Source organism: Silurus meridionalis, chromosome 1 (genome assembly GCF_014805685.1).
Source record: "Silurus meridionalis isolate SWU-2019-XX chromosome 1, ASM1480568v1, whole genome shotgun sequence".
Taxonomy (NCBI): domain Eukaryota; kingdom Metazoa; phylum Chordata; class Actinopteri; order Siluriformes; family Siluridae; genus Silurus; species Silurus meridionalis.
Window position 1 is genome coordinate 26,835,668 of NC_060884.1, and position 24,370 is coordinate 26,860,037.

Sequence of the window (24,370 nt, forward strand, 5' to 3'; positions counted from 1 at the left end):
GACATTTATTTTAGAGACTAAGGGTTGGTGTATGGTTTAAAAAAATAAAGTGGGGTGACATTTTTTAAAGTAATGTAATGCCAACTCTTTAGAAGAATGGACCATTTTTAAGTGGTTAAACTCTCAACAAGTAAAGTGGGCATGAATTAGATTAGGGCACAATTTGATTATAGTTGCAATATGCTTTTTTTCTCTTCCTTTAGGGTTGCCACTGGAAGTATGGCTTTTGATCCGCATGCCATCATTTCAGCGCTTCAGCTGTATGATCTGTTCTCCTTGTTTCCCAGAAATACTATTTAAGCTGCTAGTCCAAAAACTATTTTGCAACATATTCATACACAATACTGATTGTTTCCATCCATAAAGGTCATTAGCATTAATAGCAAGATACTTAAAAGGGTATATACTTTTATTTTATTTAGTCTGGATACGTTCAGCTCCATTGCTAATGAATATGTATAATCATTAAACTTTCTTTCGGCTTCTCCCATCAGGGGTCGCCACAGCGGATCATCCGCATGCTTGATTTGGCACATGTTTTTATGCTGGATGCCCTTCCTAACGCAACCCTCCCCATTTATCCGGGCTCGGGACCGGCACTAAGAGTGGCTGGGGTTGGTTCCCTGACCGGGAATCGAACCCGGGCCACAGCGGTGAGAGCGCCGCTTACTAACCACTAGACCACCAGGGAACCTGAATATGTATAATCATTAAATCAAGGAATATTACTAGTAATATGAAATAGCTACAGTAGATTAAGTTTAATTAATACTATGTAAAAAATCACTTTTAGGAGGGGAAATCATGGTGGTAAATATAACACATATGGTTTCTTTTACACAGAACATACAACATAGAAATTGCACATAAAGTGCACAAATAATGCCTCATTGCAAACCACAATATCAATTTATTTGATTATATTCTATCTAATAACACAGTGCAGTTAAAAGCTAAACTGAAGTGTGCACTGTTTTCATATATCCGCACCAGTCAATAGTCAGTAGCTCCGGCTGTAACATGAATATTAATTTGTATGGTAACAAACAAACTAGTACAGCACACGATACACATCATTTGAAACAGACTATTTACAAATAGATTTTACAAACGTGTTGTAAAACCTATAATCGGTGATATTGTGTCTGTTAGAAGGCATTTATTTAATATTAATGGAAGATGCCTCTGTGGTAAACACTTCGTACAGTGCTTTGCGAAATTCCCAGAAGAGGAAAGTGTTCATGAAAAAGAAATTTGCAGGTTTCCATTTCTCATGCCTTTTTTAAAGTGAGAAAAAAAGAGATTGAGAGAAAGAGAGGCTGATAAAAGAAGTACTGGTTTTAAAGCTATTTAAACAGGAACAGGATCTAACACCCAGATATTCCATAACATTACATTTAACAATGAACCTAAAAAGGGTTTGCAAACTAATAAATGAATGTGTTTTGGGTCCTGGGTATATTCCAGGGTTTATTTCTACTATATCACTTTATATCATAAAAAGCATTTTTGGTTTCATTTTAAGTGCATTATTATGCCACAATCTAAACAAGGAATATAGACGAACGAATCTTGAAATTTATTCAATAATCAGTGAATTATTAAACTTGTACGATTACTTTAATCAGGTCAAAATCTTTAACAAGTCAAAATTGGAACTTGAAGATGAGCACATGTTTATGATTTACAGTTCATGCAAGCATTGGTTGAGTGTTTTCTCCAGCAAATCTGCCCACAATGTGCCAAATCTGCATTCAATTTAGTCTTTAATTAAAATCCAAGCGCAAGCATTAAGTAAGTTCTATAAAGGTTCTTTGTTAGGTTGCTGTTTATTATTCTTCTGTATCATTCTGTTTGGTCTGTGAGTTTAAACAACAGTCATTAAACTGTAATAAAAGCAGAACTGTGTTTGCTCAAAGACTTACCATAAAACTTGTCCTATTGTAATCAAAAATACACACATCCACATAATGAGGGTCGATCTCTGACCAGCCATCCTCAGTACAGTTACGGCTCACTTTTCCAAACTCTGCCAAAACATAACACACTGAACAGTTACCAAAGATCAATTGGCCGTTTTACCAGAATGATGCAATTAAAAACTGTCCCATACCATCAAATTCTTCATTCATGACCTCAAAGAGCTCAGGGCAGGGCATCCACACCATATCACCAATTTTCGCTGGCTGCCAGCATGTCAGATTGTCCCACATCCAGCGACACACTGAAGGTGAAAGAAACACACTCATCACTGCTAAATATAGACAGACAAATAGAAACGTGTGATTTGTGACACCGAGTCTGAGGAGAATTAATAGTGGTGGCTTGAAATCAGAAATATGAAAGACAAAACAAAGTTGTTCCGGGACTGCGATTTATTTGGCAACCATGATATTTTTTTGGTGTCTGACAGAATGGTATTTTAATAGGTGCTGCTCTCTAGTAGTTATACAGAATGGCGTGAGACTGAAAACACATCCAGTGAGTGGTGTTTCTGCAGGGGGTAATACCTGGTTGATCATTACATCCCGGTTAATACATTTTTTTTACATACATTTGTTTATTTAAAAGCTTCCCACTGATCATTTACATGTCAGCTGCTTTAGGTAAACAGAAGCGTAGGTACGGAAGCATATTGGGGTGTCTCAGGCACCAGGTCTGGTTAAATGTAGTTATGCTGCTTGACAGACATCCCTAATTTTGATAGAGAACTATGGATAAGTGACAAAAAAATCTCCCCTATCTGTCAGCATTTAATACCTATTTAGGCTTTGTGACAGCACATTTTTTCCCATCAAACACAAACCTTAATAAACATCTATCAGGTATGGAATATATCCTAGGATGCGTACCTCAACTCTCTTATCTTTCAATAGATACGATTTTGCACCACAGAAGAAAAAGAGAAAAGCAGAGAGGAACAAACACAAAGACACAGGTGTGTCGATTTTCAATTCACACCAACAAGTGAACATTTATCCAGCTTCATTACTCACAGTCATTGAGTATCACAATGTGCTCGTATCACAATTACTTTACTGCTTGCCAAGATCTCTGTGTCAACAACCAAGACACTCAATGAGACCACAAAGAGGTTTTAACTATCATGTTTTATCGATTGCTTCCTAGATTACAGGAGTAAGTTATTCCTGTCATTTTCTCGCCATTCAGCAATAATGCTAATAAAACGACAGTGGTGTGAAAACGTGAAAACACTTTAGCACATGCTCGTATTTGAAAATAACATTTGTTTCTTGCCATGGATTATTTTCTTATAACAGATTAATAATTATCTGTACAACAGCCTTTGAAGGTAAATAGTGAATAAGTGTAAAATAAAGGAAAGGAAAGGAAAGGAAAGGAAAGGAAAGGAAAGGAAAGGAAAGGAAAGGAAAGGAAAGGAAAGGAAAGGAAAGGAAAGGAAAGGAAAGGAAAGGAAAGGAAAGGAAAGGAAAGGAAAGGAAAGGAAAGGAAAGGAAAGGAAAGGAAAGGAAAGGAAAGGAAAGGAAAGGAAATAAAGGAAAGGAAAGGAAAGGAAAGGAAAGGAAAGGAAAGGAAAGGAAAGGAAAGGAAAGGAAAGGAAAGGAAAGGAAAGGAAAGGAAAGGAAAGGAAAGGAAAGGAAAGGAAAGGAAAGGAAAGGAAAGGAAAGGAAATAAAGGAAAGGAAAGGAAAGGAAAGGAAAGGAAAGGAAAGGAAAGGAAAGAAAGGAAAGGAAAGGAAAGGAAAGGAAAGGAAAGGAAAGGAAAGGAAAGGAAAGGAAAGGAAAGGAAAGGAAAGGAAAGGAAAGGAAAGGGAAATAAAGGAAAGGAAAGGAAAGGAAAGGAAAGGAAAGGAAAGGAAAGGAAAGGAAAGGAAAGGAAAGGAAAGGAAATAAAGGAAAGGAAAGGAAAGGAAAGGAAAGGAAAGGAAAGGAAAGGAAAGGAAAGGAAAGGAAAGGAAAGGAAAGGAAAGGAAAGGAAAGGAAAGGAAAGGAAAGGAAAGGAAAGGAAAGGAAAGGAAAGGAAAGGAAAGGAAAGGAAAGGAAAGGAAAGGAAAGGAAAGGAAAGGAAAGGAAAGAAAGGAAAGGAAATAAAGGAAAGGAAAGGAAAGGAAAGGAAAGGAAAGGAAAGGAAAGGAAAGGAAAGGAAAGGAAAGGAAATAAAGGAAAGGAAAGGAAAGGAAAGGAAAGGAAAGGAAAGGAAAGGAAAGGAAAGGAAAGGAAAGGAAATAAAGGAAAGGAAAGGAAAGGAAAGGAAAGGAAAGGAAAGGAAAGGAAAGGAAAGGAAAGGAAAGGAAAGGAAATAAAGGAAAGGAAATAAAGGAAAGGAAAGGAAAGGAAAGGAAAGGAAAGGAAAGGAAAGGAAAGGAAAGGAAAGGAAAGGAAAGGAAAGGAAAGGAAAGGAAAGGGAAATAAAGGAAAGGAAAGGAAAGGAAAGGAAAGGAAAGGAAAGGAAAGGAAAGGAAAGGAAAGGAAAGGAAAGGAAAGGAAAGGAAAGGAAAGGTATTACAAAGTACAAAACTGTTATTTGTTTAAAAAGTCATTACATTTTATAATAGATAGTTATTTGACTTATACAGCTCCAATGACTATGCTGAACTGTCCACAGTCCTTTCCTTTCCTTTAATTTACACAAATGTATTATTTACCTTTAAGGGCTGTTGTACATATAATTATTAATGTCTGTTATAAGAAAAGAATCCATAGAAATAAAAAAGGTTACACCGCATTTTATTTTCAGATACGAGCACGTGCTAAAGTGCTTTATTCCTCTTATACCACAGTAATATTCCAACTATCACATTTGTATTTCATAAAATTAAAATGCATTTATTTTTTTTTCTTATTGAATTTTCTTTAGAAAACAGCTATAAACTACCCGGCTTTCTACTTTGTCTCACTATTGGTAGATCAGTGGTTATAGGACTGTGGTGAGACCTGCGATGTTGTTTGGTTTAGAGACAGTGGCATTGAATAAAATACAGGAGGTGGAGCTGGAGGTAGCAAAGCTGAAGATGTTGAGGTTTTCGTTCAGAGTGACAAGGATGGACAGGATTAGAAACGTGTTTATTAGAGGGACAGCGCATGTAGGACGTTTTGGAGACAAAGCGAGGAGGGTGAGATTAAGATTTGGACATGTGCAGAGGAGGGACATGGGGTATATCAGTAGGAGAATGCTGAGGATGAAGCCACCAGGAAGGAGGAAAAGAGGAAGACCAAGGAGGATGTTTATGGATGTGGTGAAGAAAGACATGCAGGTAGTCGGGTTGAAAGAGGCAGATGTTGAAGACAGGGGGGTATGGAGACGGATGATCTGCTGTGGCGCCCCCTAATGGGAGAAACCGAAAGAAGAAGAAGAAGTGGTTAAGGCTCTGGGTTACTGTTAGGCAGTTTGGGGGTTCAAGCCCCAGGATCACCCTTAACCCTATGTGTAGGGAAAAAAAGTAAAAAAAAAAATAAAAAAAACTAATGATAATAATAATAATAATAATAATAATAATAATAAGACAAATGCAGGTAATTTTGCAGAAAAAAAGGAATTAATTCACCCCTGACTGTTACTAAGCACTGACAATTGAGTCCAATTACAAAAATGTTAATCATTCATTGTGTTCACCGTGAAATAACAAAGCATTCAAAAGACCAAATTGGTGTTAACTTGAATTGGAGCTAAAACTACTCTTTTGGAAAGGGAAATAACACCTTCTGACCAAACAGACTCGGAAATTCGAAAGTGCTGAGTATAAGTCTCTGTCCTTATACCCAAGAATAGCATTATCACAAGAAACCAATCTATCTGAACATTCACCATCACTGAACAGAAAATTTCATGCATCAAGCATTTTCCTTGTGATTGAAATGATGGAACGTCACTCATCAGGCAGTTCCTCCCACTTAAATAATGATAAAGATCTAAATTTTACACATCACCACATTCTGCGTTTCTCTTTTTAGCTCATACAATCTCAGGTCACTAAATGATTTATATTTCTCTGTAACATCTCCCTGATATCTTTTCCGTTCATGCATTTACAATCAACTGCACATTAAATCATGCTATTTCAGTTTTAATTAAGTGAATGTTTACTTACTGTATAAACTAATAAATGCGTTTATTTCTGTCGAGGGCAGCTGAAATTCCCATTTGGATCTACCAAACATTCAGCAGACTTCCATTCAGATAGCGTAACTGAGATAACGTGGCATGTCAATCAACAACTGTCATATCTAGTTTTCTGGTTCAATATAAATCAATATCCCTTCAGCTTCTCAGTTTGTGAATAGAACCATATTATTTTCTTTTCCCTATATGACTATAAGTGTCTCCTATTTTCAGTGTGTGATCTGTGTCTTGCCTGTGAAGCATCATATTATGAGGAAGTTTATTGTCCATTTATTTGGTGTCAATTTAACACCATTACATGCTACAAATTTAGAAAACCATTTCATGAATAAATAAAACAGCATAAAAATAACATTTATATAGCAGCTGAGTTGTACAAAGGTGTGCATGGGGGTGTTTCAGTAACATGCGCTTCCTGGAAGCCACAGGAACATTTAGTCAGTCCCAAATGGCATTAACTCTGATTTCGCAAATCCTGCTTTCTATCTCCAAAGCTGGGTTAATTACACAAGACACAAATGTGTAGCTAGCAACAAAGCGCAATTGTGCATCTTAAACAGCTCCTAGAACTCCATTATCATATTCTAACACACACATGTGCATTATATTCATTTATTTAGAAAAGGCTCATGGAAGTAAACACCAGATTTGCTCTAGATTCAGAAGGCTTTATCAATGGCGCTATCAAACTCTACACATTCTATTTCACCAGGAGGACTTCAAGCTGAAAAGGTGATTATAGTCATTTGAAATTCTGACTTAGGAACACCTGCTCATTTATGCAGATATCCAATTCAGCACAATGCATTAAATCGTGCAGACCATGTGATTTTATTTTAATCTTCATTTTTTTCACTTTCTGTGAGCCTGTGTTTAGAAGTGGAGAAGTGAAACCTGATGAGGTCTTCTGCAGTTACATATCAATGTGTTAATGTTTTGTGCATGCTAAGATGCTATATGAGTTTCTATATCATTTATTAAACCAGTTCAACATTTTTTCTCTGTTTGCACAGACGGAACTGTGGCTCACTTAGTGTTTTTTTTACTTCTTTCTGTGGTTTTTTTTTTTTTTTACACCATTTGTGTAAACTCTAGAGACTGTGGCGTGTGAAAATCTCAGGAGATCAACAGTTTCTGAAATACTTAAACCAGCCCATCTGGCACTAACAACCATGCCACAGTAAAAGTCTCAGAGATCCCATTTTTTATTCATTCTCATGTTAAATATGAAGAGTAACTGAAGCTCTTGACCCGTTTTTAAATGATTTTATGCATTCTGCTCCTGTAACAGGATTGGCTGGTGGGATAAAAGAGCAGGTGTACAGGTGTTATTACTAAATAAAATACAATATCATGTCTCTAGCTTTCACATTATTATCATCACATACTAGTATGGAATAGCCCTTATTTGTCATATTTACATTACAGCACAGTGAAATTCTATTCTTCGCATATCCCAACTTGTTCGGAAGCTTGGGTCAGAGCGCAGGTCAGCCATGATACAGTGCCCCTGGAGCACAAAGGGTTAAGGGCCTTGCTGAAGGACCCAAGAATGGCAGTTTGGCGATACCAGGGTTTGATCCCCCGACTCTCCAATCAGTAACCCAGTGCCTTAACCACTGAGCTCCCACTCCCCATACTGTGGATAATGAACCATGCATCCAGCCACAATTACAAACAAACACCACTTACCATTTTCAGGGTCACTGCCAGGGTCATCTAAGGCCATCCTCTCCATACATCTTTCTTTTTCTAGTTGATTGACACAGTCTGGGTGCATGCTTAAGATCTGCAAGGGAAACATTATTCAAGGATTTGGTACATTTATGACATTTTTTAATTGGATTCTATGAAAACATGCAGTACTAATGGGAAACTTTAATCAAGATAATGTCAACAAAATTGTCATTTACATGCATTTATCCATCATTCAGTGATTGAGTGATGCTCAATTTTTCATTCATGATATGCATTCACTTTTACAATTTACTTTGAATAAACTTGTTCAGTACCTCTGTTCAGTCCGTTTTCCACCAAAGATTTATTATTGATTTCTAACAAATGTATTTATTGAGCATTTCATTGTTTCATGTTGCAAGTCTAACAAATCCAGAAACTAGGTAAGCACTCAAATAGTCGGCTTGTAGGAGTTCAGTGCAAAAGTACTGTGTTTAGTTATATCAGTTATAGGCAACAGGGAATCCGGTTGTATTTTGAGGTACAAAACCAGCATACAATAAACGTAAAAATAAAAACGTAAAATAAAGCTATTATATGTACATGTATAAAATTAACCAGTTCAACTATTCAGATCCTGTCTTTCAAATGCATTTGATCATTTTGATCTGTCTGGGTAACAGTCCTACCACAAAGTTTCAGTTCTCTGATTTTAAGGTTTGTCGTGAAATTTTCTGGATGTAATGGTTAGTGCTGGTCTTGAATGGCTTGACTTGCCATTCTATTATAGTGTCAAATTCTCTTAAAAGTCCTGACCTTAATATGCCTCGAATAATAGACAACATTTCACAACTTCAACTGCATCTCTTTCACACCTGCCAAAAACTGTAACTTCAGGAGGTGGGACAATGTGCCTTAGTGCATTTTGGAGTGAGAGTACCATAAATAGTCTTTATAATTATTTATTTTTTTATTTTTTTATTTATTACATTTTAATATTGTGACTGGGTAAGATACTTCCAGGTTTCAACCCTTTGTCTCATTTACAATCAAAGATTAACAATTCTTGAATAATCCATATACAAGAATGCAAGCTGCAACCACCAACCATCATGTCCAGGTTTTAATTTATTTATTTTCCTATTATTCATACAGCCATAATGTTGTAATTGATGCAGTATGTGGTCTGGCATTGTCATGTTGGAAAATGCAAGGTCTTATCTGAAAGAGACGACGTCTAGATGGGAGCATATGTTGTTCTAGAATTTGGATATACCTTTCAGCATTGATGGTGCCTTTCCAGATGTGTGAGCTGCCCATGCCACACGCACTCATGCAACCCTATACCATCAGAGATGCAGGATTCTGAACTGAGCACTGATAACAACTTGGTTTGTCCTCATCCTCTTTAGTCCAGATGACATGGCGTCCCAGTTTAGCAAAGAGAACTTTAAATTTTTATTCTTCTGACCACAGAACAGTTTTCCACTTTGCCACAGTCTATTTTAAATGAGCCTTGGTCCAGAGAAAACACCTGCTCTTCTGGATCATGTTTAGATATGGCTTCTTTTTTGACCTATAGAGTTTTAGCTGGCAACAGCGAATGGCACGGTGGATTGTGTTCACCGACAATGTTTTCTGAAAGTATTCCTGAGCCCATGTTGTGATTTCCATTACAGTAGCATTCCTGTATGTGATGCAGTGCCGTTGAAGGGCCCAAAGATCACAGGCATCCAGTTTGGTTTTCCGGCCTTGACGCTTACACACAGAGATTGTTTCAGATCCTCTGAATTTTTGGATGATATTATGCACTGTAGATGATGATGATAACTTCAAACTCTTTGCAATTTTTCTCTGAGAAACTCCTTTCTGATATTGCTTCACTATTTTTAGCTGCAGCATTGGGGGAATTGGTAATCCTCTGCCCATCTTGACTTCTGAGAAACACTTCCACACTGAGAGGCTCTTTTTTATACCCAATCACGTTGCCAATTGACCTAATAAGTTGCAAATTGGTCCTCCAGCTGTTTCTTATATGTACATTTAACTTTTCCGGCCTCTTATTGCTACCTGTCCCAACCTTTTTGAAATGTGTAGCTCTCATGAAATCCAAAATGAGCCAATATTTCAAAATGTCTCACATTCAACAATTGATATGTTATCTTTATTCTATTGTGAATAAAATACAAGTTTATGAGATTTGTGAATTATTGCATTCCTTTTGAATTTACAATTTGTACAGTGTCCCAACTTTTTTGGAATCGGGTTTGTATATAATCAGCCACAATTTCCCATGTATATAGTATGTTGTCTGCCAGTGATTTGGTTTTTTTTGCTGTTCATCTCTAGGAAATGGCTACAGTTACTTTAACATAGTATCATTAATGTAAATGGGTTTGTTAGTAATATGAAAAAGCATCCTATTTATAATACAGTGCAGGATTAATGTGCGACAGTGAGGCGCACATGTTAAAGCAATGCGTAAAAATATTTTTGATGTTGATATTAATATTGATAATGATACTCCAAAGCATATAAGCATATTTATGCATCGATAAGGTCTGAAGCTCAATAGTAGCTGAAGATCTACAATAGATATTTCAAGTTCACTAAATAAAACAGAGCTTTAAAATGTCCAACCAGTATTAATTTAATGATACACAATAAAGCATAATATAAACAGCTAAAAATACCTAATAATTTACTATGTAAACACTTTTATTATTTGGCTATGCTCCAGGTGGAAGTGAGTCCAATATTATTTATGGCATTCTCACCATGACAGCTGAAGTGCTGACTCGGAGGCAAGGTGCTTACTGGATTCAATTTATAGTCTGCCTGTCACCCAGTGTGTGTGTGTGTGTGTGTGTGTGTGTGTGTGTGTGTGTGTGTCTGAGGCTGAGAAAATACCAAGACAAGATATTTATACGTATCTGTACTATATATATAGATATTCATATACAGCATCCAGAATTTATGTATGATTAAGGAGCAGTAGTTTTAATACAAAGTGTGAAACAGAATGCATAAAATGCAAAAAAAATAAATCAGATATGGGAAATATAGCATATCATCATCATAGCTCTGGAGACTGCTTTTGCATTTGTTCAGTAAGTAGCACTTTTAAGACTAGTGCCCTTGTACTCACCTTTTCCCCTGCACAAGACAACTGATGGTCTAAAGCACATTAAGAAGGCAAGAAATGTCACAAATGGGCTCTTGACAAGGCGCGCATGTGAACTGAAAACCATTCCAGGCGACTACCTCGCAAATCTGATGAGAGAATGCCATGAGTTTGCCAAGCTGTCATCAAAGCTTAATGTAGCTGCTTTGGACAATCCAAAATATTATAAATATTCTGGGTTGTTTAAAAAGTTTTGCTTACTACATAATTCCCTATATGTTCTTTCAAAGTTTTTATGTGTTAGGTACTGTATTGATGTTCAATGTTGAAGAAGACGGTGTGTCCAAACTTTTGACTGGTACTTTATATATTTCTTTTTTAGTATTGACCAGTATTTATACAGAAGGTTTATTGTCATTTAACTAACTTCCATATAATGTACTTGTGCAATTTACGGTGTATACAGCAATTATCACTAGGTATGGTGATTACGCAGTAAGCCTAATTGAGGTGTTTTAAATCGTTATATTACCTATACAGTCTGTCTAAATGGCATGTAATTGCCACATAAACATAAGAAATGTTCTAGAAATGGATGATCTGTGTAATCTGGTCATACTGTGTTTGCAATTTTCTATATCATTCAATCACTACCATGAGTTACATGCTCGTCCTAGTCAGGACTGCAATTGTTTCAGAGACTATCACCATTATATATTTGACTAAATTAACACACTTGTGTAGAAAAGTACATGGTGGAATTACTAAGTATAAAACTACACAGCCATGTGCAAGAATGGTATAACCTTGATTGCTTGGAGCACTCAGTCAGGCAGATCTGTGCTGGCTCCCGGTCAGTTTACATTTGGCCCATCAGTTGCCAGTACTCACTGGATGCCAGAACCTCATTTGGTGCCAATCTGTGTGTGACGTAAATGTGCCTGTGGACATTTGCTTCTCAGGACAGAAGCAGAAGGAGAACGAATGGGTCTTCATGTAAACAGTGACAGAGCTATGCTTCTTGTGTTGAAGAGGATAGTGTGTACATGAGAGCAGAATTACACAGAACAAGGCATATGCTGCCAGAAGCAAAACGTCTGAAGTGTGTGATCAGGACTGCTTGATTGGTGACACTGCATTCACTGCAAGTATCTTTCTTAGTCTTTTTCTCTAGAAAGAAGAAATTCTTCCCTCTATGCACTATACTTTTTGCATCATAACACAAGATTTCATAACACAAGAGGTCTTACATGATGCTAAACAAGTGCCCCTGTCTTTTGTGCTATAGATATCGATTATTTAATAGGTAAATGCATACACGGCTTACCATAGGAAGTAGTGAACATCCTAAGAGCAGGTACAAGCAGTTTTTCGCACGGGCAGCCATTTTATTCAAAGATGGTTTTGTGCAAAACTTCAGATCAAATGCTGCACTGAAGACCAGCGTAGTGAGGATGCCAAACACGTTCACAGGTATATTGTTGTGGTCTTTTAAATCATCTTGGTATCTAAAATGTAAAAAAGAAAGAAAGGAAAAGACTTAGCAATGTATTTATGTTAATGCTTTTTTGTTATGTAAAATGCAAACCTACCTATTCAAATGATTATTATTAATATCATATTATTTTTTATTATTATTAGCCACCTAACATATATTTCCTAAGCATTTCAAATTATCGCAGACAAAAAAGGTTTAGCTTTTGAACAATTCTTTTTACATCTATGATTGAAATATTTTTAAATCTTCTCAAATTCTACTAGTAGGAATGTGAACCTCAAGCTTCCTTGTGATACATAATGATTTCAGTTCATAAAAAGAACAATTGAACAAAATATTTGACAATACCACTGAATCAACTACCTACAATATGTTTATTGTTATTTTACTAATTTGCATATAATGTACTTGAGCAGTCTTTGGTGTTTAATAAACACCATTACACCACCTATAGTGAGATTGAACCTTATGAAGGTAATCAGATTTCCATGTTGTCAAGAACTAGTATGTAAATGTTCTTGCAATTTTTCACATGAACAAGGGAGATAAATTATTTTAATAGAAAAGTAAGATAATATAAAAGATAATGCAACAAAAAAAAGTTTGTTCCTCTTAACACTCACATTATAAAAGTTATAAACACAGTTTACAATGTTACGAACAAACTTAAAAGTGCAAACTTCTAGGAAGAATTTATTCTGACTTTATCAATGCACTGACAAAGTCATTTCACAAATTTACATTTAACTCATTTGGTTAAGGGCCTTGCTCAAAGGTCCAGCAGTATCAGCATTTTGTTGCTTGGATTTGCAATCACTACCTTCTGAACAGAAGTCCATTGAAGATAATAGCTTTAGTAGCACAATGTCTCTGAGCTTCCACTTCCAAATTGTCTAAATTAGCAACATTTATACAGATAGATTTAGCAGAGTGTCCTCAAAACAATGACTAGCTTTTAGATAGACCGGTCATTTGCCTTGCAGCAGAATATTGTCAGAGTGTCTGCTTGAGAAAACGAATCACCTTCTCCCCAATGAACTCTGAGAATTCAGCAGTGCGGTGTTTTCATTCTAAATATACAGAAAATATTAGCTTTTAAATAAATTTGTGATGTGATATTTTGATTACTTTTATTTCTGAAGTAATTTCCTGTGTAATTTATATAATATATAAAAGTGTGCACACTTAAATGCACTTTAAAATATTAATGATGCCCTATTTGTTTAAAAACGGTCTTCATAATATACCTATATGTATATGTAGCATTGTTCATTACATTGAGCGCTGATTACATTCTAAAACAGGCAATATTTTGGCTGTCTTGTACACGCCTGGTGTTTCAGAGGCAGTGGGTGTACTAACTTTAATAATGTTACAAAATCATCAGGCAGCAAAAACTGTAGCTGGATGTGGGAGTGCAGGAATGATCTCATAGCAGTCAAACACTAAGCATTCATATATTCTGACATTTCTCCAGAACAGTTCAATGACCCCATTTCTATATATAGAATGCCATTATCACTACAGGTATTTCTTTTACTTATTTACTGCATCCAACCATGACCCCGTTTTTTTTAAATACAGAGGCCAATATCACGATGTTGCTTGGTAGATTGTAGCTGTGCTGATACAACCCAGATGACTGCATGGCGGCCGCTTGCGGATAATTAAAGATTCAATCTTATTTTGCACAGACACCAGTTTTGTAGAAAAAGAGAAGGAGGTTGGGTTTTCCATAAACAATAGTGAGGAAAAGATGGATAGATGTTGGTGGAGATGAATGGTGGGGTGAAAGTGATGAAGAGATAAAGTACTGAGTAAATAAACAAATGGACTTAGGGATGTAGAGAAACAGAGGGGTGAGAATATAACAGCAGCTGCAGCATGGCTCTTGGTGTAATTAGTGGGTGGAATGAAGCTGACTCACAAACTCCCCCAGCTATGCCACATACTGTTTATATGTGGGTGTGAGTCTGTTTGTGTGTGTGTGTGTGTGTGTGTGTGTGTGTGTGTGTGTATGAGCATAGCTGAGACTTTGTCTATTTCATGCACATACACTTATATCCTTTCAGACTGCCATTAAAGACCAAGAGACCAAGAACAATAGGAAAGCAAATATTTGTCGCTTTACACCGTGCATCGTGTTGTGAAATGAAAACTCAAAACCAGCATGAATGATTTCTCTGGTAATAATTTTAAACTATGTTTGCATTTAAAAAAGCCACACTTAATAATTGTATTATGTTTTTTCGCCCCATAAATGTTATTTACACCTTTATTTTACTGCAATATTTGTACTATTTCTGATGGTATTAATCAAAATGCATGAACTCTACTACAAAATTCATTAACGTCACTATGCTATCTGTTTATTTATTTACTTTTGTAGACTAAGAATGAATCAAGACCATGCAAGCAATGATTCCTACAATCCTTTACACAATTCAAGGTGGGAGAGGAATAGTTTTGTGGAAGAACCCATAACAAAGCGTTTGGGAAATTCACTAAATCCAATTGTCTGAATTTGTCATTTAAAATCGTCATACCTCATTTGCATACTAGTAAAAAAAAAATCTCAAACCAAATGTTGTTTAACAGCCTGTCACTGTGTCGCTTGCCACTGTCTCCAGAAAATAAACAGTTGCCTGTCACTTTTTCACTGGCTTTGCCTCTTGTGAAGTCAGGATAAAGAGCGCTAGGAGATCTACGGATTAATACAAAGATAAACAACAACTAAACAATACTGATCCAAAACATAAAAATTGCAGAGGAATTAAAGATCTGCATATGTGTGATTCTGTGTTCATACAGCTCTGGACCCAAGGCAAACTGTGAGTATGTTTGCATGTGCCAAGCGATCACAGTCACTGAGTGCACATGCCTCATTAAACGCTCTCTCCAGTCCATAAACATTCACAAGCAGATTGACCATTGTACAGCTTATTAACGAAAGCTATGGCAGATTATTTTCTTCTCTCAACTTGAAAAGCTAAACTCACACAGAAAAAAGTTGTTTACTATTTTTTTGTAATTCATTACACTATACACATTACGTTCATCTGAACACATGGCAAATCAGGCTCAGGTTCAGCATTCGAAAATTGCTCCCTACAAGGACCCTGTCCAACAACTTATCACCCCAAGTAAACAAGACTAAATGAAGCAGCCAATCTTAACCCTCCGGAGAGTGGTGGTACAGTCCAAATGACTTTGCAGAGGCAATGAGGCATAACCATCCAACCTGCCAACACAACACTTTATTGACTGCCCAGTATGAGCTATAAAATACCCCCCACAGGGCAGATACAGAACAGGACATAAAGGAGGAAGGAAGGAAATAAAAGGATCGGCAAACAAATAAAAGGAGGAAAAGGGGAGGAAAGTAGGGAACCTAGAACAGCAAAAATGTAAGGGAAAGAAGAAAGGAATTGAAGAATGGAATCTATAGAAGGGAAAACAGTAGAACGAAAGCTATTTCCATTCATGAGGAAGAGAAATATGTGTGGCAAGAAATACCACGGAATGATGTCAGAATTTAAACAAAAAGAAATAGGAGGCAGATATGAAATGTAATGAGAATGCCAGAGAAAGATAAATACTGTATATAGAAAGCAATCAACATGGAAAGGAAAAATGGCATAAAGGGAAAGAAATGGAAGAAAAGTTCCAATAAAACCACACAAAATAAATGTGTAATAATGCTAGAGACATTTTTTTAGAAATGAATATGAAGACAAGGTAATATATGTTTTCATCCTTGGGGTTAATTCTTCATATTTGTTAAAAAATCTCATTAGCGTTTTAATATCAGACTTGGCTGGCCAATCTGTGAAGTCCCCACGGCTATATTTAGCCTACTAAGCGTTGTTTGGAGAAGAGAGGGATTACAATTAGCATATTGAATTGTATTTCTGTTCTGTTGTTTTGGCCTTGTTCATTTAAGAGAGTAGAATTGGAAAATTTGAGAATCTTCACTGGGTGTAAATGTGTTGTTATTAACATTTTTATCTTACACTATATCTGAAAGCTGTTATGCCATGCCATAATAGCAAAATCTATCTATCTATCTATCTATCTATCTATCTATCTATCTATCTATCTATCTATCTATCTGTCTATCTGTCTACCTGTCTGTCTGTCTGTCTGTCTATCTATCTATCTATCTATCTATCTATCTATCTATCTATCTATCTATCTATCTGTCTGTCTGTCTGTCTGTCTGTCTGTCTGTCTGTCTGTCTGTCTCTATCTATCTATCTATCTATCTATCTATCTATCTATCTATCTATCTATCTATCTATCTATAATAGCAAAATCTATCTATCTATCTATCTGTCTGTCTGTCTGTCTGTCTGTATCTATCTATCTATCTATCTATCTATCTATCTATCTATCTATCTATCTATCTATCTATCTATCTATCTATCTATCCATAATAGCAAAATCTATCTATCTATCTATCTATCTATCTATCTATCTATCTATCTATCTATCTATCTATCTATCTGTCTATCTGTCTACCTGTCTGTCTGTCTGTCTGTCTATCTATCTATCTATCTATCTATCTATCTGTCTGTCTGTCTGTCTGTCTGTCTGTCTGTCTGTCTGTCTCATCTATCTATCTATCTATCTATCTATCTATCTATCTATCTATCTATCTATCTATCTATCTATCTATAATAGCAAAATCTATCTATCTATCTATCTGTCTGTCTGTCTGTCTGTCTGTCTGTATCTATCTATCTATCTATCTATCTATCATCTATCTATCTATCTATCTATCTATCTTCTATCTATCTATCTATCCATAATAGCAAAATCTATCTATCTATCTATCTATCTATCTATCTATCTATCTATCTATCTATCTATCTATCTCTCTCTCTCTCTCTCTCTCTCTCTCTCTCTCTATCTATCTATATCTATCTATCTATCTATCTATCTATCTATCTGTCTATCTGTCTACCTGTCTGTCTGTCTGTCTGTCTGTTCATCTATCTATCTATCTATCTATCTATCTATCTATCTATCTATCTATCTATCTGTCTATCTGTCTGTCTGTCTGTCTGTCTGTCTGTCTGTCTGTCTCTATCTATCTATCTATCTATCTATCTATCTATCTATCTATCTATCTATCTATCTATCTATAATAGCAAAATCTATCTATCTATCTATCTGTCTGTCTGTCTGTCTGTCTGTCTGTATCTATCTATCTATCTATCTATCTATCTATCTATCTATCTATCTATCTATCTATCTATCTATCTATCTATCCATAATAGCAAAATCTATCTATCTATCTATCTATCTATCTATCTATCTATCTATCTATCTATCTATCTATCTATCTATCTATCATCTATCTCTCTCTCTCTCTCTCTCTCTCTCTATCTATCTATCTATCTATCTATCTATCTATCTATCTATCTATCTATCTATCTATCTATCTATCTATCTATCTATCTATCTATTCAGTATAATTTATAGAGTTCAATTCCAGCACCATGTGCCACCCAAGTGAACAAAATGGATTGTGGTTATTAAACCAGGCCACTGTGTTGCATTGTGGGTAACTGACACAAACACAAATCATTTTCTCAGGCAGGCAGTGAAAACTGTCACATTTCCCCAAAGCAACACCAGCAAAATGTTTATGTTCTCTGACAAAAGGAATGTCGGATATAAGCCATGTGGTGAATACCAAGTCAGTTGTGTATACTACATCCTTGTTGGTTATGGTTTAACTTCATGACCAGAGGAAACATATCACCTGATCACATCTCTTCAAAGAGGTTTTTTTTTTTAGTCTGGCATGCATCCTAAACCAACTACCTTTAATTAGCCATGACAACAGAAACATCCTATAAGATATCGGTGGGTTGAGGCATTTTGACATTTTGTGTCTATGAGCCTCGCAAGCTCAGGAGATGGTTTGCAGCTGGTGGGTCAGTTTGACTGTTCATCACAGAAATGTGTAGAACTCACCATACTTTCAGATTAAAAACCCCATTCTGACATTGTTTTGACAGTTCCTGTAAAAGACTGCATATATGGCAACCTGGGAAATCTTTTTTACTTGTTGAAAATGTTAACATTTTCTGTTATATACACAGTAATTGTAAAAAAAATGCTTTTCTGAACATTTTATTATCCACTTCATGACAAAATGGATTATTTAAATGTATTTAAGCACAAAACCCATTTATCACTGCTTATTACTGTAATGTCTATTTATAAGGCCATTTTAAAACTCTGTCAACTGTCATCTGTAAAGAGTATATAAACACTCTTCTCTGTATTTATGAACTGTTCATTATTGGCAGAAAAAATGAAATGGTCAAGTACTGATTTTTTTCCTCCCCGAGAAATATTTAACTGATTTTCCCAGACCACTGCATATATTTTCTGTTTATAAACCTGAACTTGTTTTGACAGTTATACATAGTTACTGGCATTTAACAGAAAGTATATGCAAATCTTATATTTGTAATATAAATTACTTTGATGAGAAATCAATACTTGAGCTAAATTAATTGGGCCTCCTTGATTTCTTTCATGGAATTCTAACTACTCATTTAAGAGACATGAGAAAAGGACAGTAGAAATCAATATATATATTTTTTGCTGAATAAGATACCCTTTGCTCACTAAAAGTCTCTTCAAAGAAGCATGAATTATTGGACACCCAATGCAAAACCTCACCTTGAAAAATCACCTTTTACTGGGCATAACGTATCTGAATGTACACAATGCAGCACATGCTGAATGAATGTAATTTGAAACACTATTAAACACACACCAAAATACTGATGTCTACACAAGACATTGCTTTAGTTCAATGCTCAAGCACATTTTATTAATGATTGCAGTATTCCCGATTGTTTTCAATTAAATTACTATATATGTATATATACACAGTAATGTCCCGTTTATCGCGGTGGTTAAGTTCCAAAACCGCCCACGATAAACGAAAAACTGTGATAAACAGACGCCACCCCCAAAATGCTATTTCATGTATACAGTACTGTACTGTAACATTTTACATCATTATATAATGAATAATTATATTTTTATTAATACTTTATTGATTCAACATAAAACTCCATAAAAACAATTGCCGATAAGTTTTTTGGTCTATTGTGCTATCCGCGAGAGGCCGGGAAAATAAGCCAAACAAATAAGTTATTTGGCAAATGCAATTCCTCAATAAACCGGGGGCACGAGATTCGAACCGCAGTAAAGCAGGGGATTACTGTATATATATACAGAGGATTACTGTATTTATTTATAGTATGACATTCTTTTTTTACATTGATTTTGAGTATTTATTTTGTACTCTCATGTTACATGCTTATATTTTACTGAAGGTAACTTTTGCCCACCATATTAAACACAAATTGTTTTCTTTGCTCTCCAACACCGGGCAGAGGAGACACAACAGTTTGATCAGCAGTGAAAATGTCAGTGCTGAGAAAACATTTTACAGTTTCACTGAGAAAATTTTTCACGAATTATATTAGACAGGTGAATTGTCATGCGAAATATTAAAAAGAATACAACAAGCAGGTTCTTCTCCACTACGTTTGCAGCATTGTATGAAATACAACATGCTGCTTAATTTGCAAAATACTGCCAAACTACACAAGCACAAACAAATGTTTTTTGTAATCATGCCTCATATCACTAATTGATATTGTTATATTGATTTAACATATTTATAGATACATATTATTAAGACCACTGAGAACTAATATGAATGCCTGATATTTGCTAATTAAAACTAATTTGAATAAATTTTGCTGATCTCAGGAAAACCTGAAGTGTATGAGAGATAAGATTTAAATGTCATCCTTTCTGCACTTAATTTTGGTGCGCAGCAATGTTTTCCCCAAGTGCTCAGGCTCTCAGTCATAGCTGACAAATGGTGCAGACCCAGTAAGATTTAACCATGATGAATAAATCCTATCAGGGACTCCTGCTCCTTTCTGGATGTGTATTTCTTTGCTGTCATGTGAATTGTGATACCAAGACATGGGCTGTCCTGAAAAACTACTCAGCTGGTCACATCCATCATCTGAGTCATATAACACCCATCTTGCAGGCGGCCTTCATGGGGAGTGTAAATAACCTGACAACCAGCAAAATTGCCCTCGGTCTATACACCCTTGTTAAAATGGTAGGTTTACACAATAAATTATGTTTGATTTTTTTTCCACCCTTAATGTTACATTTCAATGTCCAAGAGCTAAATGAAAATCAATCAGAAACATTTTAGACCAAAAAAAGGAACAATTTCACAAGTGTGCACACCCTTTTATAAGAATGTGACTTATAAAAGGTTGGGGTATGAGGTAGGGTGGCAAGATGGAATACTTCACAAAAAAACCATCCAGGCTCAAATAAATCTCCACAAATCACACGACAAAATGTGATATGTTTTGATAAGACCAATTCCAAAAGGTAAATTAATCCCAAAGAGTGAATGCTGGTGCAAAATAAATATTCACAGAACTATGTTCAACCAGAACTGGGGCTTTTATTAAAGGTGGAGGGATGCTATTTATGTGAAAATGCAGTTAGTTTTACTGGAATTCCTTCAGGAGTCTGCTGGTAAGCTAAAAATGATAAGGAATTTCACCTAAAGCATAAATACAAATCAACAAAGGAATTGTATAAAAGGAAAATCAATGCTTTTGAATGACCTAGAGCCTAGGGGAATTATTACCTTGTAAAGATGTTCCAAGCTGATACCTTCCCTCAAAAACTTTAGATAGATAGATAGATAGATAGATAGATAGATAGATAGATAGATAGATAGATAGATAGATAGATAGATAGATAGATAGATAGATAGATAGATCTTGGCTGAGTTTCCCCAAAAGCATCACTCGTTTAAGTTAAATTCAGCCATTGACAGTAAATAAATACATAAAATATATAATTAATATGCAATACTATTTTTTTTTCAGGCAAAAAAAAAAAAAACTAACAATAACTGCTACTGATGCAGGTCATCAGTTTTCCAAAGCTAAAACCTGAAATAATCACCAATCTGACATAGTTTTAACAATTACTGTAAAACATTATATCTGATGTATTTCATTGTACATGTGGCCACCTGGGAAACTTTTTACTAATAAAAAAATCTGTTATTTATGCATTGAATGTAACAAATGCAGAGTTCATGTCTTTTTTCTTATCATCTGTGACAAAATGAATTATTAAAAGTTATTTACACGTGAGCCCCATTTATTGATCAACTGCTCCAGTTATGTTTTGTTGACTAAAATTATGTTTAAATGTTTATAAGGTCATTTTCAAATAATATTCACTGTCATCTGTAAAAATCATTAAAACTCTCCTCTGTATTTAAACTTGTTTAAACCTGCGTTTTCTATATTTTTTACATTATTAATATAAACTACCCAAAAATGCTTTAATTCAGGCAGAAAAACCAACGACATCAAGGTCATTAGTTTTCCAGCACTAAAACCAGAACGAAGCTTCGATTCTTGCTTTTCAAGACCACCCAATGCAATTCCAGCAACAACAAAAAAAACGTGATCGTCACAGTGGTATAAGGGGGAATATATAGGAGGAACGTCATATTGTTTGAACCTTATAACACTAGTGTCTGGGTGTGGTGATGTGGTCAAAGGTATGAGGTATGTATTGTTGACTATAGAAATGCTGCCTGGCTCATGGATATAGCTCATGGTGTGCTGATTTCTTAATGTTCTCATCTATATGCATAAAAAAATAATTCTATGCACAGACAAATACTCAGTGCAGAAGCTGTATATGAAGCTCCACATAGGTAATACAAGTAATTAAACCCAAGCACTTAAACATTAGATGAGGTATAACGTTTAGTGAACTGGGACTCTATACTCAATGAATCTGTTTCATCGATTGCTCTGCATGATTAATTGATTTTTGCATGCTTCTCGTTACATACTAATCACAGGGTTCCTACACACGGAGTCTGTGTGATGTTCATTTTCACTCTATGGTCCATTATATAAAATGCCTGCATGATGCATAAAACTCATGACCACATTCTGCACTAACCAGTGACTCAATACAAATCCTGAGATCTTACCATCGCGATGCACACAGAGGAGACTGTTGAATAGAGGGCTGGTAGATCTCCTCAGTCTGGTTCCTTGGTGCTGTCTTTTTGAGATGAGAAGAGCAGATCGACGAGTGATAGCGACGCAAGAGGAAAGAAAAATCCTGCGCCTGGAAACTTGGTGAGTTGAGCAGTGTAGGTATTGCAGTGTGCTGTGGAAATGCTCCTGGACACTGAGAGGGAATTGCACTGAGAGAAACAGCGATGTGACTGTAATAGTAAATAAGTGTGTGTGTGTGTGTGTGTGTGTGTGTGTGTGTGCGCGCTTGCTTTGCGCTTCTGCGCGAAACTGACGATGCAGCCGCTTCTATGTGCCTCGCATTCTGATCGCCTCTCTCTCTTTCTCTCTCACATACACACACACAGAGAGAAAGAGAGAGAGAGAGAGGAGACACACACACACACACACACACATGCGTTCTCTCTTTCTCTTTTCCACTGAATATGGTCTCATAAGAAGAGACGGGTGTGTTCTGTGTTTAATGATCTTATCTGTCTATGGAGTTCAAATGAAACTCTCAAAGTAAATCAAGGACTTTTTTTTTTGTTTGTTTTAACAAGTAAATCTTTATTGCATTTGACCGTTTATGGTTTGACATTTCTTCCATTATTTACTGGTAAAGGAATAGTTTTAAATAAAGACATTAATCATTGCATTGTTTTTAGATTATTTATTGCATGCATAAATATTACATTACTTGCTCATCAGTCATTGTTTAAGTTCAAGGACTTTTCAAATACAATTACTTTTCTAACACACTTTCTAGGAATGACTCGTTGACTGTCTCTGTCTATCTCTCCTTCAGTTTATCTCACCCAATGTTTTTGCAGCTTTCTAAGAATGTCTTCCCATTTTCTGTTTCTCACTTTGGTCTCCTTTAGTTCTCTTTAGTTTCCTCCATTGTTTGTCTCATTGTCTTTTGTCCAGATTTGCTTCCCTCATTCTGTTTCTTCTCACAAGTCTTCGAATTTCTCAGATGGATCTCTGTCTATCTTTCTTGATCTGTGCTCATGCTTTCTATCCCTTCCCCCATCTATCTTTTTTTCCTGCTCTCTCAAATCAATTAAGTGTGCTTATTTCAAAATAGCTTTAATGGCATGTTTGGATATTGTGAAATATTGTTACAGCATTAGAAATTTGGTCAGAAATTTTTTTAAAAGGGGGGAAAGGGAAAAAGTCAGTAACTAATCTGGATATTGGTTATTGGTAATTAATTACCAATAACTAACAACCAGCAAGACAATCTTGAATGACCACACCACCATATATGGTGTATCCACAAAGCTCACTGTATAGTTTAATAAGGTTGTAAATAATGTATGCTATGACCATTACAGTGACCATATTTTAACCCAGTGATGGAGTGATGTTTTTGTGGCTCATGTTGGACCATAAAACGTATAGTTTTTTCCTTATAATATACACCTACATACCTACATATGATGATATTTTAAAAGCTTTGTTTGTTTTAAAAAATGTGCATTAAGACAATTAATCATTCAGCTGTGTGTGTGTGTGTGTGTGTGTGTGTGTGTGTGTGTGTGTGTGTGTGTGTGTGTGTGTGTGTGTGTGTGTGTTGAGAAGGGACAGGACCCTGGACAGCAGCCAGACAGCAGGTGATGTAACTGCACATCATTTCCTTGATTACATTAAGTCAGAGACCTATGAATACCATCACGCTGTAGGTCACACACAGGATTTCATCCAGAGACTTCATCTGTTGTCTCTGGCTTTCTGTCTCACTTTCTTCTTTTTCTCTTTCTCACACTAATTAAGCATTCCTAGCATTCCTTTGTACTAAAAATACGCAGTCTCATAGTCTTGGTTGTCTTAGTC

The 24,370-nt window shown here is 35.7% G+C and overlaps 1 protein-coding gene across 1 annotated transcript in view; it reads right to left on the reverse strand.

The window, feature by feature from the left end:
• The window catches only part of adcyap1r1b (adenylate cyclase activating polypeptide 1b (pituitary) receptor type I), a 32,895-nt gene extending 10,034 nt beyond the window's left edge, over nt 1-22,861 (reverse strand). The window contains exons 1-5 of the mRNA XM_046854202.1: nt 22,504-22,861; nt 12,231-12,411; nt 7,795-7,891; nt 2,114-2,224; nt 1,926-2,029 (exon numbers count right to left, since the gene is read on the reverse strand). Of these exons, the coding sequence (XP_046710158.1) occupies nt 1,926-2,029; nt 2,114-2,224; nt 7,795-7,891; nt 12,231-12,290 (372 nt within the window). The 5' untranslated portion in view covers nt 12,291-12,411; nt 22,504-22,861. The remainder of the gene's footprint in view (nt 1-1,925; nt 2,030-2,113; nt 2,225-7,794; nt 7,892-12,230; nt 12,412-22,503) is intronic.
• Nucleotides 22,862-24,370: the final 1,509 nt, after the last annotated feature.